Consider the following 16549-nt stretch of genomic DNA (forward strand, 5'->3'; position numbering starts at 1 on the left):
GTAAACTAAGGAAGGTGCCAGCGTTGAGGGGGATTGGGAAAGGCTTCTGGCAGAAAGTGGGAGGAGAGTAGGGGTCCGGGAAAGACTTCTGCCCTGATAAGACTGGAGAGATCTGCTGCCTTCCTGGGGTACATGTCCAAGACTCAGCAGAGAATATCCCCAAACTTGCCAGAACAGGGCTGAGTCACTCCTTGTGATTATTTACAGAGACACAAGGGGTGCTGTCTGAAGGAAAAAAGCTTGGCCAAAGAACAGTCATAGGAAAGATACTGGAGGTCTTAAGTGAATATGTGGGTTGCTACAGAGGGAAAAGGATGAAAGTTAAGAATATATCTGAGAATGGGATTTGGATTTTTTTCTAGTCCCTGACCTAAAATAAGGGAATAGCAGTTCCTTGGCCAGGGATGGAGTGTACCTAGCAAACGTTGCTATGAATGTTTGCTTTAATCTTGCAAACTTAATTCAAAGGGCTTTATACTGAAAAGACTTATGTATTTCCCACCAAGCTAGATACCATACCCAATAGCAGCGGAGATGCTCCGAAACAGGAGACAAAAAACCCCATTACTTCAGATGTCTATACACAAAAGTATAGCTAATAAACAAAAACCTAGAGATCCTAAAATAGGGAGATAAATTTTATTTTATCATTATCACTGATTTGGTGAGATAAGGCCTGTGGAGCAGCCAGGTAGTGAAGAGGATAGAACACTGAGCCTGGAGTCAGGAAGACCCGAATTCCAATCCAGTGCCTGTGTGATGCCAGCCAGGTCACTGAAGCTTCTCTGAAACCCTCCCCTTCATTTCTTGCAGTTCCGTCATCTTCATTGACAGAAGCTTGTTCAGCCGTTCCCCTGTTGACAGGGATCCCCTCAGTTTCCAATTCTTTGCCATGATAAAATGCTGCTACAAATATTTTTATACAGATGGGTGCTTTTCTTTTTTATTTGATCTCTTCGGGGGCATCTTGCTGGGTCAAAGGGTATGCCTGTCTGTCACAAAGCTTTTATTTTTCTCTTCTTTTCAACTGGAGGGGTGGGAGGGAGAAAAAATAAATGCTTCTTCACTGAAAAATAAATTATTTTAAAAGTGGAAAGAGAAATATGGAAGGAGGGAGAGGACCATATATCCCTCAAGTGGATGAGACAGTGATGGCTGATGACAGAGAGAAGCCAGAGCTGCTCGGTTTTTAATTTGCCTGTCTTCTCTGCCAAGGAGGACGCTTTCTGAACTGGAACTGTGCAGAATGGCTGAGGGAGAGCAGACAGCCCAAATGGATTGAGTACCCCTTGCTTCCCTCAATGAATTGTGAACCCTACGAAAAGTGAGTCCTGCACCACTGTCAGTGACCTCCAAAAGTCACAGAGGAAAGGAGAGGAACAGCAAGGACAAACGTCATTCTGATTTTCAAAACACAGAAGTCAGTGGTTTCTGCGAAGACTAGACCAGTGAACTGGCAATTTTCAATTTCTGGCAAAGATCTAGAGTAGGAATTTTTAACTTGAGGTTTGTAGATCAGTTTCAGAGGGTCCATGAATTTGGATGCGGAAAAAAATTTGCATCTAACCCTCTTATTGGAATTTAGCATTTTCTTCAACTATGATTTTAAAAAACCAAACCAAACACGAATCTGAGAAGGGGCTTAGGGGGTCTTTCCTTGACACAAAAAGGGTTAAGAATGTAGCACACTGTTTGAGAGTGGGAAGGGCAGACTTTTGGTGTGGAAACTCCCTTCACCACCCAGTTGTCATTTTTCAGTCAAGTCCTTTACCCCATTTGGGATTTTCTTGGCAGAGATACTGGAGTATTTGCCATTTGCTCCTCCAATCCATTTTACAGATGAGGAAACAAGGCCAACAGGGTTAAGTGACTTGCCCAGGGTCACATGGTTAGTATCTAAGGCCAGATTTGAACTTCCTGATCCTACCCATTCCCCAAACCTAGCCACTAGATTGTGGTTAAAGCATCATTCTAACACGTTTAGGCAGAGAACTTTGAGATCCAGTCCAATCTCCCATCCCCCAAATTGGACTCCCAATTCCCTGGTCTTTTCTTTTAATCTTTGCTCCACAGAACTGCCAGAATAATCCTTCAGGTGATATGGGTCTGACCAGATTACTCACCCATTTCAGAACTGTCAACGGCTCCCTAGTTATTCTAGGATAAAGCACTAATCCCCCTTAAAGTCCTTCATTCTAGTTAAACAGCCTTCCCCAAGCTCTCTTCACATTACTCTCCCCCACTTTCATACCTATCACATTGTAGCTCTTTGATAACCTAATCATTCATCTCCCACCTCCATGCCTTTGCCCAGGCTATGCCTGATGCCAAGAATGCACTTTTACCTTGCCTGAAAAAGCCCTTGCTTCATTCTAGGCTTAGCTTATCTGAGACCTCCTTTGGGAAGCAGTCACTTCACATGATTGATCTTCTCAGTAAGCTCCTGGAGGGCCAAATTGCATTTTTTTTTTTTAAATTCCCAGGACCTAGCACAGAGCCCTGTCCAAAGTAAAAGCCTGCTGTACTGGATTTGGCAAAGGAAAAGCTTGGGGACCATAAGACAAGGCCAGCCAGCCTCCCAGCCTGGAGACGCTGGGAGCTGCCTCCCCTCTCCCAGCACAAGACCAGAGTGACCAACACAACCAAAATTTAATTTTTTTCTATTTATTAATTAGCCCTTGTGGTAAATACTGTTTCCCTGGGCTTCCATGGGCCTTCCTGGGCCACATGAAGCCAGGCCAGGCAGGAACCTCCTTCCATCTCCAGTCAAGGTGAAAAAGGCCCTTCTCCAACATACAAGGCAACTCTGAGGCTCTCACCCTTTCATTTTACAGAAGAGATGTCTGAGGACCCAGAAGACAGGGCCAATACTCAAGCAGGGAAGAGGGAAGGTCTGATAGAACCAGGAGGAGCTAAGGAAGGGAAGCAGCATTTGGGTTGAGTTGGGGCAGGCAGAAGCAGGAATCCAAGAGGAGTATAATAGACCCAGAGGACCTGGAGACCTTGGATAAGGTGCCAGGGGACACACATACACACACTCAGTGCAGGATCCAGGGGCATCGGTCTCAGTCCCAGCCCAACAGATGCAGGGATTCAGGGAAGAACCTGGAATCTGGAAGACATTTCGATCCTTCCCGTCATAAAGCACCGTGGGCAGGGACAGGGACAAGGCCCCTGAGCTAGAGGAGAGAAAGGGGAGGGTCAGGGCAGCCACATTTCAAGGTTGGACCCCTGTTTGATAAAAGCAACTGAAAACATTTGTGGGAACAGGAAGCCTGCTGCCCCTCCCCTTTTAACTGGGCAAGGTCACACCTGGCAGTGGCCAGGGGAGGAGTTTTTCCTTAAGCAGAAATGGAGGGGCCCTCACCTCTGCCTTCAGGCCTCACTTGCCCAGGACTTTCTTGATCTCTGCCACAATCCGCAGGTATTTGTCTGCCGAGTCCACAAAGCCATGCCCGGCCTGGGGAGCAGAAAGAGGGTGAGCCGTAGGCGGAGTGCCCCCTCCCCCCATCTCCTCCAGTCACGGTCTGGGCCCAACAGCTCAAAGCTTCCATTGTGCAGAGGGCCCTCCCCCGCGGGGGAGCTGCTGGCCTGGGGAGATGGGGATGAAGCCCCAGGCACAGCCCCACTCACCTTCTTGGAATGCACAAGCTTTCCAGCAACCGTTACTTCAAAGAAGCCGGTGACCTCCCGGGTACCCTCGCCATTCTGGGGGCAGGGAGGAAAGAGGGTGAGGCTCTCACGGGGGCCCTCCCGCACCGTCCTCCCCCCAGCTCTGGAACAATGCTAAGTGGGTTGGGACAAAGTGTTGCCCATAACTAGGGTAAGGCCCCAGGAGCTGAGGCCCAGGACACCGAATTTACAGAGTACTACCCACAAATCCCCACCCATTTAACGGGATATTGAGAGAAAATGCAAAGCTCCATTTGGGGAGCTGTGACGAGAGCTCCCACGCTCAGCAGACATCTGGGCGGGAATCTCAGGGGTTAAGATTTCTAGTTACTTGACACCCCCCCCCCCCCAACACCCACCCACCACGAGACACTCACGACGTTCAGGAGGCCAGGAAATTCCTCCTCTAGCTTCTTCTTCAGCAACTCATACTGAGATAGAGCACGAGAAGACGGGGCTGTGATTACACAGGGCTGGGGCCCGCCTCCACAGCCCTCCCCGTCGTTCCCCGCCTCCACCCTGGGCCCCAAGCCCGGACCACTGACCTTGGGCTTGTAACCTCAGGCACCACTAGTAGGGGGGTCACACCGGGCAAAGACGGGGGGAAGAAAGGACGCTCAGTTAGGATGAGAACACCCAATGCAACAAGAAGGGAAGGGGGGAGAACTCCCTCCAAACCCCTTCACCCCCACCTGGAGGCCCCCCCGCCCAAGGTGGGCAGCCCCTCCCGACTCCGGCACGGTCCCCACACCCCCGCCCCAGTTTTGACCCCCCTGGAAGGTTCCAGAGAGGAGCTCTCCCGTGCACACGGGCGTGGGTCTGCGCCGCGCACGGCCCCCAGGGGGATCTCCAGGCGCGGAGCCGCTCACCAGTACACCACATGCACTTTGACCGCCATGGCTGGAGCCCCGGCTTTGTCCCGGACCCGCTGGAGCGCTGCAGGACAATGCAACACCGTCGGCGCCGCCTGCGTCCTAAATTAGAACGCTGCGGTCAGCAACTGTTACAGCGCGTTCTATGGGCGCGGCCACTGTTCGCAGGCGGCGGGGGGAGAGCGAGCGAGAGGGGGAGCAGCCCCCCAAGAGCTGACCCAGGTCCCCTGCTTCGCCTGCAGCGCGGCGGGAACCGGCCCTTAGAGAGACCAAATGGGGGCTGGCCACGCCGTGAGGACCCAACAGGAGCCAGGGAAGCCTCTTTCCCCACCCTGCTCCCCCTCTCCTGGGGCAAAGATGGTAAAGCCCGAGTTCTGGGCCGGACCATGCCGAGGAGCTCCCCCCACTCCCACCCCAGTTTCCAGCCCGCAATGACCTGAGTCGTCCATCATTTGCTGGTACCGGTAACTTCATCCTCGCGGGGGCTGCATATCGCAGCCCCTCTCCCTGCGCCGATGGCTTTTGGAGGGTGCTGAGGCAGGCCTAACTGGCCCTCCCCAGTGCAGTCGGGCAGGTTTGGGCCGGCACGCACCCAGTTCCACCGGCCCTGGCCGCTCTCCACGCCTCTGAGGTCCAGTAAACATATTTAGCTCGTTCTCAGCGCTGGGGAGACCGAAAGGAGCCCCTGCCCTCCAGGCGCGTACACTCTCAGGACGGGCAGTTAACAAGCTGTTTATTTTAATGTTCCTTTCAAAACTGTTTTGAATTCCAAATTCTCTCTCCCCCTTCCTTGAGACGGTAAGCAGTTTGATACAGATTATCCCTGTGCGATCAAGCTAATCATCCCCCGCGCAAGTCACCGTGCTAAGTCCTGGAGAGGCAAAGGCCAAACCCAGTCCCTGTCCAGGAGGAGCTCGGGGTCTAGTGCAGGAAAAGGGCGAGATTGGGGGGAGGGGGGAGAAGATGGATGGGACTCCTACAGGGCAGGGGGGCCGGGGGTCTGGAAAAGCCTGGGACGGAAGGGGGGTGACAGCTAAGCCCCAAAGCAAGCCAAGACCTGGAGGTAAAGGGCCAGACGGTTCCAGGTGTGGGCACGGCAAAGGCAAATGGTGGAAGAGGAGGCCTGAGGATGCACCAGGAACTGGAAGGGAGGGGTCGCTGAAGGGCCTGGGCCTTGCTGGGGAGGGTTTTCAGTGCCAAACTGAAAGTGTCTTTCAGTGAGCCATTGGGAGCCATTGGAACCCATCAGGAAGGTGGGGAGAAGTGGAAAATGTGAGACAGCAAAAGTTAAGGTTCCAGTAAGTTATTGTTAATTGATGAAGGCATTGAGAATAAGTTAGATAATAAGAAGGCCGGCAGACGGCAGGTGGACTCAACCAATCAAAAGACAGACAGACAGTGGCCTTCAGAAAATTACAAAGTTTTTGATAAAGGAACCAAATCGACAGCTTGCTGGCAGTAGCCAAGAAAAATGACCTAGAATAACCTTGGAGAAAGCTTTTCTACACTGCGCTTGCTTAATGAGCCTCATGTATGTGAACAGTCTCACCCCCTGCATAAAACTATCCCTCCATTTTCTGATCATGGGTCCTATGTTAAAGCATGTTTGGGAGGGAGGATCGCACCGAGGGTGGTTGTGTAATGGGCATGTAGAGAAAATGGTGGCCTAATGGAGGATGGACCAATCTGTCTCCTGGTAGGAGGACCCGTCTTGGAGTAATGGTATAAAGCTCATCTTGCTTCTGTATTCAGTGCTCCCTCTTCCTGAAAACAGGGTGGGGGCCCACCTTGGCCAAAGTGTTCAATTCCTCTGAACTCTGTTGCAATAAATTTTACTTGATACCTTGTTAGTGTCAAATGTGTTTCTGACAGGAGTGACATTTAAGAACACTGCTGGCTACAGTGTCAAGGATGAATTGTAGTGGGGGGAAACTTGAAGACCAGTTAGGGAGTGATACTTTCGCAGTGAATCTGTAGCCTCTCCAGGGACTCCCTAGGGAGTGCTTTTTGGCACAAATTGTGCCCTTGGAGGCCACTCCCAGGTTAGATCTGTCTGGAACTCACAGATCTGGCCTCCTTCTGGCACTTGGAGGCCTGTTGTCTGGGCCTGACAGGAGCTGACACTCACTACCTGCTAATAGTGACCTGGTCAAAGGTTCAGCCACCCTCAATGGACTTCTTTCCAATCGCTGACAATCTGCCTGAGCTCATTCCTTAATGATTAACATCTTCTCACCTCACCATCCTCTGCCCATCTGAATTCTGATTCAAATCCCAATCTATATTCTGAACTCTCAGCTGTCAATTCCCACTCCCAGCTACCACTGCCCATTCCCTTACTCCCATCCCATTCAAACCCAGCCCCCAAATTCCCCACTCTAAACCACTGTGCTCTCTGGAATGCCTGTTCCATAGTTAGCCAAGTTGATTTCATCTCAAATCTTTCTCCTTTCCCACCTCCACCTCAGCATCTTCTTATTCTCACTAAAGCCATCTTGGTGACTTGGCTGGGAATCCTCTGAGTTCCCACTGCCCTTCCTGGCTCTTCCTCCCCCTCCATCACTCAGGAACCCAAGTCCTTTGAATGTCACTCAATTCAGATTTCTCACCCCAAGATTCTGGGGGCTGTCTTATAGACCTCTAGCTGCTCCACTTCCTTCCTCAATGAGTTCAGTCCCTGGCTCACAAGTTTCCCCTCTTCCCTAATTCCTCCTCTCTTATTAAGGGGCTTGAACATACATATTGAAGCTCCCTCTGACCTCCTAGTTCCTATGACTCATTCTATGAGTCCACTTCAGCCACAGAGAGAGTCATACCCTGATCTTATAACCCACAAGGTTTCAGCTTCCACATTCAGGAACTCTGAAAGTCCTTGTTCTGACCATAACCTGCTGTTATCCCACCTCTCCCTTTGCCCTGCAACCCCTCACCCGGACCTCGGGTACTTTCCCAGGCCATCCTTCGTGAACTGGTTCTACTCTTTTCCCTTCCCCATCCTGACTTAGGGGTGAATTCTGACAGACTGCAGCCTGTCCTCTTCCCTTAAGTCCCTGGCCCCCTTATCTTAGCACCAGTTGTTCCCTGCCAAGGCTCAGCCTTCACTGTCCTCCAGAGCTCCCCTTCTATGGAGGGAGATCACAAGGCCTTGCAAATGCTCTGACCAGCTGCATCATCAATAACACAAATAGGTAAATATAAGGACAGGAAGTGGGGTTTCCGAACTATAGGAACTCCCCTCTGCCAGCACTGGGCCTTTGGCCTCCTGGTAAAGTTGTAATCCTTGGGGAGTTGTCTAGACCTCTTGAGAGGTTAAGTGTCTTCGCAGGATGTGTCAAGGATGGGATTTAAACCCAGGCCAGTTCTCTATCCACTATACCCTGCTGCCTTTCTCTGTACAAAATATCTATACAGCAAATGGTATATAATTTGGAGGGAACACCAGGGGGCATAAAAGACCTGTTGTTCGGTTGCGTCCAACTGTTTGTGACTCCATTTTAGGGTTTCCTTGGCAGAGATACTGGAGCGTTTTGCTATTTCCTTCTCCAGCTCATTTTACAGATGAGGAAACTGAGGCAGAGTTAAGTGACTTGCCCAGGGTCACACAGCTAGTAAGTGTCTGAGGTCAGATTGGAAATCAGGAAAATGAGTCTCCTTGACTTCAGGCCTGGCAGTCTGTGCACTATGGCGCCATCTAGTGGCCCTGTAAAAGGCCTGAGCTTTCAAGTAAACTAAGGTTTCTGAGAGGCACAGATGAGGAAGGAGGGTATTCTAGGCATGGGGGACAGCCTGGGGCAAAGGTATGGAGAATGGAGATGGAGTGTTTCATGGGAAGGCCAGCAAGAAGGCCAGTTTGGCTATAACATAGAGTGTATGAAAGAAATTATTATATAATATTAATTAGGCTTGAAAGGTTGGTTGGAGCCAGGTGGGGGAGGGCTTTAGAGGCCTAGAGAAAACGTTTGGAAAGTTTGGTTAAACTTACAGTCACGTGCACACACCCACACACAGACACTCATGCATGCACCTATGTAACTAAGTTATATATGTGTGTAGAGATATATATACATAGCCATTATATATAATGTTTACTGCTATATTTAAGGACAATCAATGAAAAACAAGCATTTTAAGTGCCTACTTTGGATTACAAAGAACACACCAGTCTATATTCTCAAGGAGTATGTATGTGTAGCACATATGTATACATACACACATATATGTGTATGTACATATAGAGACCCACACATACCTGTCTATATATCTGTCAGTGTGTCTGTCTATCTAGAGAAAAAACATAAAAGAATATAGAGGAAAAGGCCTCAAGGCAACCCAGTTATCCTTTGTCTCTCAGAATTGCTTGTCCTTCCCACATCCCCAGAGGGTGGATCATACAATAACAGGAGGTCTGATTCTGCACTTGCTGAATGGTATCTGCCAGACTCCTTCCATTCTCCAGGCCTTAGTTTCCCCTTGTGTACAGAAAGGTGATTGGATTACAGCTCTGCTGATGTGTGGTGCTGGGGGGGGTGCGGGGGAAGGGTTCTTAACTGTGAACTTTGAAAAAATATTTAGAAAACTGAATTTCCATAGAATTAGATTAACTTTCCCTCCCACCTCCTTTCCTTAATGCATTTTATTTAAGGCATTTAAAATCATGATTCTGAGGAGTCCACAGGCTTTGCCAGACTGTCTCAAGGGGTCCAGGGCCCGCAGAATGGGTGTAAAGTGAATGAATGAATGAAGAGAAAGCAGGTCTGGGGTAATTTAGAGCCTCAGTATTATGGCAGACTCTCATAGGCTTCCTACAGCACACAGACATCTATCTCCTCTGGGGGAACCCAGGAGAGTAGTTCTTCTGGACAGTTCTTGACCCTTAAATGGATTTCCTACATCCACAGACCCAGGCCTGGAAGATACCTCAGAGGCCAACCAGTCTAGCCCCCTCATCAGGCAGAGATAGGAACTGAGGTCTAGGGAGCTCAATGCCTTTCTCAGGATTGTGTGTTCGTCCTTCGTGGCCAAAGAAGACCTTGCCACCAGAGGTATAATGACATGACTTGCACTTGACTTGGTTTTGAGTGAGGGAGGGCTGTCTCAGGGTTGTAATAATCATAGTAATAGCTAGTTTGCATTAAGGTTTGCAAAATGCTTTACAAATATCAATTCATTGGATCCTCACCACAACCCTGAGAAGTAGGTGCAATGATCATCGCCATTTTACAGATGAGGACACTGAGGTAGACAGAGGTGAAACCCAGCTAGTAAAGTGTCTGAGGCTGGATCTGAATTTGGTCTTCCTGACTCCAGGCCCAGTGCTCTGTCCACTGGGCCACCTGGCTACCTTAATAAAAGCCTGCTGATTGATTGATTAGTGGCCTGTATCATTTTAAGGGGCCCACAGCCTTTGACAGCATTGTGTGAGACACAGAGGCACACACAGAGGCCAGATAGGGTCACCACAACGTTGCACAGACAGTGCAGGACAGACCTGAAGGTACCCATTTGTATAGTCTCTCTCTGTCTCTCCTCTGTTTTTGTCTCTGTCTCTCTGTCTTGCTGTGTCTGTCTCTCCTCTCTGTCTGTCTCTGTCTCTCTGCCCTCTGCCTCTCCTCTGTCTCTGTTTCTGTCTGCGTCCTCTCTCTGCCTCTCTCTGTCTCTGTCTCTTTGTCTCTCTGTCCCTCTTTTTCTGTCTCTCTCTCTCTGTCTCCTGTCTTTCTGTCTGTCTCTTTCTCCTCCCTATCTCTCCTCTGTCTTTGTCTCTGTCTCTGTTTCTCTCTCTCTGTCTCTGTCTTTCTCTGTTTCTTTGTTTTTCTCTGTCTCTGTCTTTCTGTCTCGCTGTCTCTGTCATCTGTCCTCTCTCTGTCTCTCTGTCTCTCTCTTTCTCTCCTCTGTCTCTCTTTGTCTCTCATCTCTCTCTGTCTCCCTCTGCCTCTCTCTGTCTCTTTGTCTCTCTCTTTCTGTCTGTCTGTCTGTCTGTCTGTCTCTTTCTCCTCCCCTCTCCTCTCCCTGGTTCAGCTCTCCTTCCCCTGCCTCCCACTGGTACCCTACCCTTCCTAATTGGACTTGCTGAAGGCCAGGATGAGGCTCTGCCCAGGGGTCCTGGGGGTGGGAGGGGACCAGGTATTTTTAGTTACCATTAACCTTCCCTCCCACCTTCTTTCCTTAAGCTCTCTGAGCTACTGCTGGAGCCAATTGGTTTAATTACAGTGAATGAAGTAGGCAAGACCCCAGGTCACAAGAAAGGGTGGGGGGGAGTTTAGAGCCTCCTGGAGAAAATTGGGGGGAGGTGGCACAAGAGCTGTTTCTTCTCAGACAACTTCCATTACAAGTATAGTTCATCCCTCTAAGAACTCTTCTTTCTCTGGGCCTCAGTTTCTCCATCTGTACAGTGGAAGGACAGAGAATAGTGAGTCTCTGGGACCTCCCAGTCTCAGATGGTCTCAAATTCTCCTTACCTGCCCTTTCACCCCCATCCTCTATTCTCCTTTCTCTATCCTCCCCCCTTTCCTTCCCCCTCCTGTAGGCGCTCTTTTCCCGCACCCCATACTATGTATGCTCAAAACATCCAACCCTCTGAGGCTGGAAGCGGGACAGTAACAGGGACTAGGGAACCTGATATCTCAGGGAGGCTTAGGCTGGATTGGGAAATCCTGGCTGTTGTCTGGACACCTATCCCACATCCTTCATGTCTCCCTTCTATCTCTGATAAGGACAGACAACGGCATCTCAGAATCATAGAATCTCAGACTTCATAGAATTATAAAGTCACAGTTTCTTAAAAACAGAGAATGTCAGAAATGAGAGTCTCAGAATCACAGAATTTTAGAATCAAAGAATCTCAGATTTTGTAGTACGCTAGAATCTTCGAATCAGAATTTCACTGGGGCGTTGAGGCATAGTTGGCTTGGAGTCAGTCAAGTCTTATCTGTGACACTTGTGTGATCTTGGGCAAATCGATGACCTGTCAGAGTCCCAGGCAATTCTCTAATGCTATACAACCACAGTATTGGAGATATGAAGTGTTCTTAGCAACCATTTAGTCCAAAATATACATAAAAGAAACCCCTACTCTAACGTGCTCAATAAATGGTTATCCAGTGAATGTGGGAACTTCCCCCCATTGAGGGCATTGGTCTTGGAGTCAGGAAGATTGTGGGATCAGACCTCACCTCTGCCCACTGCTAGCTGTGTGACCGTAGGCAAGTTCCTTTACCTCTCTGTGTCTCAGTTTTCCTATCTGTAGGATGATGGAGTTGGACTCCAGGGTTTTGAAAGTCCATTCTAGCTATAAATGTTTGCCCCTGTGACCTCTGGAGGCAGTCCATTCTACTTGTGGACATCTCTAATGATGAGGAAGGTTTTCTTGACATCAAACCCAAAGTCCCCTCTTCAAAACATCTATTCATTTATGTTGGTTCTGCCCTCTGGAGCCAAGCTGGACTAGTCCATTCCCCTCTCCACAAAGCATCCCTTCGGATACTTGGAGACAATTATCATTTCCTCCATGAGTCTTCTCCTCTTCAATTTAGACATGCCTGTAATGAGCTTTGGAGGTTGCCTACCTCTGCTGGTGGAGGGAGTTTGCTTAGTAGGGGAAATGACCTTGACCAATGAAAACATAAATCTGGAAAGAAAGAAAGAAAGAAAGAAAGAAAGAAAGAAAGAAAGAAAGAAAGAAAGAAAGAAAGAAAGAAAGAAAGAAAGAAAGAAAGAGAAAGAAAGGAAGAAAAGAGAAAGGAAGGAAGGAAGAAAAAAGAAAGAAGAAGAGAAAAGAATCACAACATTTCAGACTAGAGAATCTTGGTCTCCTAGAATTTCAGATCTGATGGAATCACAGTCCTGAGTATTAGCATCTTTAACACCTAGAATTTTAAAGTGATGATATCACAGAATCAAAGGATTTCAGAGTTTATAAAACCAGAGATTTGCCAAGTCACAGAATCTCTCTGACCTCATACAGTCTCCGAATTCACTGAATTATGCAGTCTCAGAATTCATAGGATCGTATGATCTCAGGATTCATAGAAGCATAGGATCATAGAATTCATGGATTCGTAGGATTGCAGAATTACTAGAATCATGGAAATGCTTCATAGCCATTTTAAAATTTTAGAATCATAGAATCTCAGGAGAATCAAAGGATTTCAGGCTTGATAAAATCAGAGATTTACCAATCATACAATCTCTCTGACCTTGTATGATCTCAGAATTCACAGAAGCATAAGATCATAGAATTCATAGAAACATAGGATTGCAGAATGAATCTGGAAATGCTTTATAACCATTGAAAAATTTTAGTCATAGAATCTCTGTATTGATGGAATTTTGTCATCAAACTTCATCCATAGTCATATGGAAAGACAACCTACCCAGAGCTTGACTTTCTAATTATTAGACAGATGTTGCTTATGGCTAATGATCAAACCCAGAACTGAACTCCAGAGGAGGAAATAAGTTTGAATTGCCTGTGGGAATGTGTCCAGAGATTTTAGTGACCCAAGTTTCTTCCTAAAATAAAGGCCCATTTAGAAAAAAAATAATGCATTGTTCCAGGGAATAATGCAGTCAGGTGGTACAGTCGATAGAGTGCTAGCCTGGAGTCAAGAAGGCTCACCTTCCTAAGTTCAAACCTGGCTTCTAATACTTCTTAGTTGGGTGACCCTGGACAAGTCACTTAACGTGGTTTGCCTCAGTTTCCTAATCTGTGAAATGAGCTGGAGAAGGAAATGGCAAACCACTTCAGTATCTCTGCCAAGAAAACCCCAAATGGGATCAAAAAGAGTCAGGCAAGACTAAAAACTGATTGAAAATTCCAGGGATGACATATGACTTCCACAGACCTAAGTGAATTAAAGTGGAAGATGCCTCAAAAGACATTGGAGAAGTGCCTGGGTGATGTGAATAGACTGCATCCCATGAGTAATGAAGACCCCCTTAAAAGAAGCAGCATAAAGGATATTAATAGAACAATATATGACTGGCAAAGATGGGTTGGTCATTTAATGAAAATGGAGGGGAGACAGCTCCAGTGACAGCCATGCAATGGCCTCAGATCTAGGGGAAGACCTCCCAGCATGTTGGGTGGACGCCATATGGATGGTGGACAGGAAGACCAGAAGGAGCACTGGGCAAAATGAGAGGGTGTGGAGAGCTGCCATCTGCACCCCTGGAGGCAGCCCCATGTGGAAGGGAAGATACCATCCTGGGATGGTCCTTTAGAACTGGCAGGGACCCACCTAGACCATGCCTTCACCAACTACTTACATTTTACAGAAAAAGCCCCAAGATGTGTCCAGTCTTGCCCAATGTCAAACAAGTAGGAACTGACAGCTAGGATTTAAAGCCAGATCATCCAAGCTGGAAGGGCCCTCTAGTCCATTTTACAGAAGGAAAAACTGAGGCTGAATGGGAAGAGGGGGAAATTGCAAACTCAATGGAAGTCAATGGTCTAATGTATTAGTCAAAAAAGCCAATGGCATTCTAAGCTGCATAATGATATTTGGTGCATAATATTCTGCAGGAGAGAGGCAATGGTCCTGGTCTCCTTTGCTTTGATCCCAACTGAAGGATGGTGCTCAGTTCCAGAGACTCTGGTCTAGGAAGAGCTTCAGTAATCCGGAGAGCATTCAGAGGAGCAGAACCAGGAGGAAGAAGAGCCCCAAGCCCATGCTATGGCATTCATTAAAGGCTCTGGGGGGGCTTAGTCTAGAGAAGAGAATGTTCAAATGGCACAGGGCAGGGTTACCATGTGCAAGAGGAATGAGTCTCACTCTAGAGGGCAGGACCGGGATGATGCATGGACATTGGAGGAGGCCAGTTGATTCTGGATGAAAAGATTTCCCTAGCAGAGCCATCGGAAACCAAAATGGGCTGCCAGGAGGAGGGGACAGGTAGCAGACTTGTCTTTCCTGAGCATCAGGCCAGTGGTTCCATATCAGAGATGTTACAGAGGGATTCATCATCAGATAGATATACCCTGGGCCTCTGCCCAAGGTCACAGGTGGAGTCAAGGGCAAGGATGTGTCTGTTGTAGTGTGTAAGTGTGTGTGTGTGGGTGTATGTGTATGTATTCTCAGGCCATCTGCTGGCCTCTGTGGTTAGTATAAAGGTTGGAGTCTGTACATATACATGCAGGCGCACACACACACACACAGAGATACACACAAACACACAAACACATGCACATACCTGTCACTGCCTTGATGAATGTGCTCAGCTTAGCTGGGGAGTCCTGACCAAGCTATCCATCATCCAGATACACAACCACACACACACACACACACACACACACACACACACTGAGAGGTTTTTCTCATCATCTCTTTACCACCACCAGATTTAGCAGGAAGGGTGACTGGAATTATCCTCCCCCTTTTACAGGGAGAGAAATTGAGAGGCCAAGGTCATGTAGAAAAGCAAGGACATAGTCAAGTCTAGAATCCAGGCAACTTGGGTTCTAGGTTCAGGCTTCCTTCCCTTCCATGTCACAGACACATCTTGTAGACAGAACCACATAAACAGAATCAGAGCTTGTCCAAACTGGAAAAGATGTTAGAAGCTAATTAATCATTAGGTTTGGAAGGGACTTGGTGGCCACGTGCTTGGATTCTAACATCAGGAGCTCACCTTTTCCCAAGAGGACCTATTCCATTGTTGGACAGCTCTCATGGTGGCAAGAGTTTCCTAATGTTCAGCCTAAAGTAGGCTCCTAAAGTTGAGTGTCTGAGTCTGTCTCTGCTTTCTCTCTCTCTCTCTCTCTCTCTCTCTCTCTCTCTCTCTGTCTCTGTCTCTGTCTCTCTCTGTCTCTCTCACACTCACACACATAAACACACACACAGATACTGGGTTAGGCTTATGGGCTGATGACTAGTCAATTGTGTGCCAACTCTCCCATCCCACTCTATTTTGCTGCCTCCAGCCTATATTTCCCACCAGAGCTGCCCCAACCACACTTCAGTCCTCAACTGCCTTGCTTAGACCCACCATCCCTCTCCCTTTTCAGCATCAGCTCTTGGAGAGGAGGGACTTTTGTTTTGGTATCTCTAGCACCATACACAGTCCCTGACACATAGTAGGTGCTTAATAAATGTTTTTTTCATTCATCTGTCCATTCATTCCTCTGTGAATTAGGGACTAAGAGCCAGAACAGAAGGATTCCTCTCTCCACACCCAACTTTTGTATCTGCCTCAGTCTCTCTTCCTAGAAAAGATCCAAGCCTAGCCCCATAAGAGAATCCCTACTGATTCAAGAACTTTTAGTGTCTTGGAGGGAACAGTAGGAGAACAGTGGAAAGAGCCCTGGTGGGAACTAGGTCCCCCGATTTGCTGCTTGACCTCAGGCAAATATCCCCCATTCTGAGCCTCAGTTTCCTTATTTGTCCAATGAAGGCGATGGGTTATTAAAAGGTCCTCAAGGGTACTTCCTGCTCTGACTTTCTGCCCCCACCTTCTCCCCCTTCTTAGCTCCAGCTGAGAAGCTGATAAAGGAAAGAGATAGGAAGTAGGACATAGGAAAGAAGGAAGGGGTAGTTGACCTCTTTTATCACCCTCCTACCTGGGGATTCCCCCCAATTCTGGAACTCTCACACTTCTGCTAAGCCACACCCAGTGGAGCCTCTCAGTCATCTTCCTGACTTCCCAGGCCCCTCCCTAGACTTCCATCCTTTGTGCAACTGTGCTTGGGAAGGCTGGAAACCCCAGCCCTGGTTGAATACTTCTTGGATAGCTAGACAAAGACAGAGACAGAGAAATTGGGGTGAGACCCAGAGAGAGATCCAGGTACTGAGGTGGAGACTGAGTGGCAGAAACAGAGGGAGGGAGAAAAATAGAGCATATGAATCAGAGACTTCCCCCTTCATTATCCCCCCTCATTGCCTCCCAAGTCCCCTTAAGCCCCCTCCCCAGGGGCCGCCTCCCGATTCCTCCTCTAGTCTGCTCTCCATCGTTAACCAGAGAGACAAACACAGGGAAAGACTGAAGGAGGGAAAGAGGCTGGAACAGAAGAC

At 48.2% G+C, this 16549-nt stretch overlaps 1 protein-coding gene across 2 annotated transcripts; it reads right to left on the reverse strand.

The window, feature by feature from the left end:
* Positions 1-628: 628 nt before the first annotated feature.
* SELENOW (selenoprotein W) lies at positions 629-4913 on the reverse strand. Of its 2 annotated transcripts, none has more exons than XM_072608127.1 (6): positions 4542-4903; positions 4218-4242; positions 4050-4103; positions 3634-3708; positions 3368-3460; positions 629-854 (listed from the first exon to the last, which is right to left on the reverse strand). In XM_072608127.1, the coding sequence occupies exons 1-5, from the start codon at positions 4568-4570 to the stop codon at positions 3383-3385; spliced, it is 261 nt and encodes an 86-aa protein (XP_072464228.1). In that variant the 5' UTR covers positions 4571-4903; the 3' UTR covers positions 629-854; positions 3368-3382. The 2 variants fall into 2 exon arrangements, with proteins under 2 accessions (XP_072464228.1, XP_072464227.1); XM_072608126.1 differs by lacking the exon at positions 629-854 and adding an exon at positions 2649-3179 and having other exon boundaries at positions 4542-4913.
* Between the last annotated feature and the right edge of the window lie 11636 nt (positions 4914-16549).

The sequence above is a fragment of the Notamacropus eugenii genome, chromosome 5 (genome assembly GCF_028372415.1).
Source record: "Notamacropus eugenii isolate mMacEug1 chromosome 5, mMacEug1.pri_v2, whole genome shotgun sequence".
NCBI classification, from domain to species: domain Eukaryota; kingdom Metazoa; phylum Chordata; class Mammalia; order Diprotodontia; family Macropodidae; genus Notamacropus; species Notamacropus eugenii.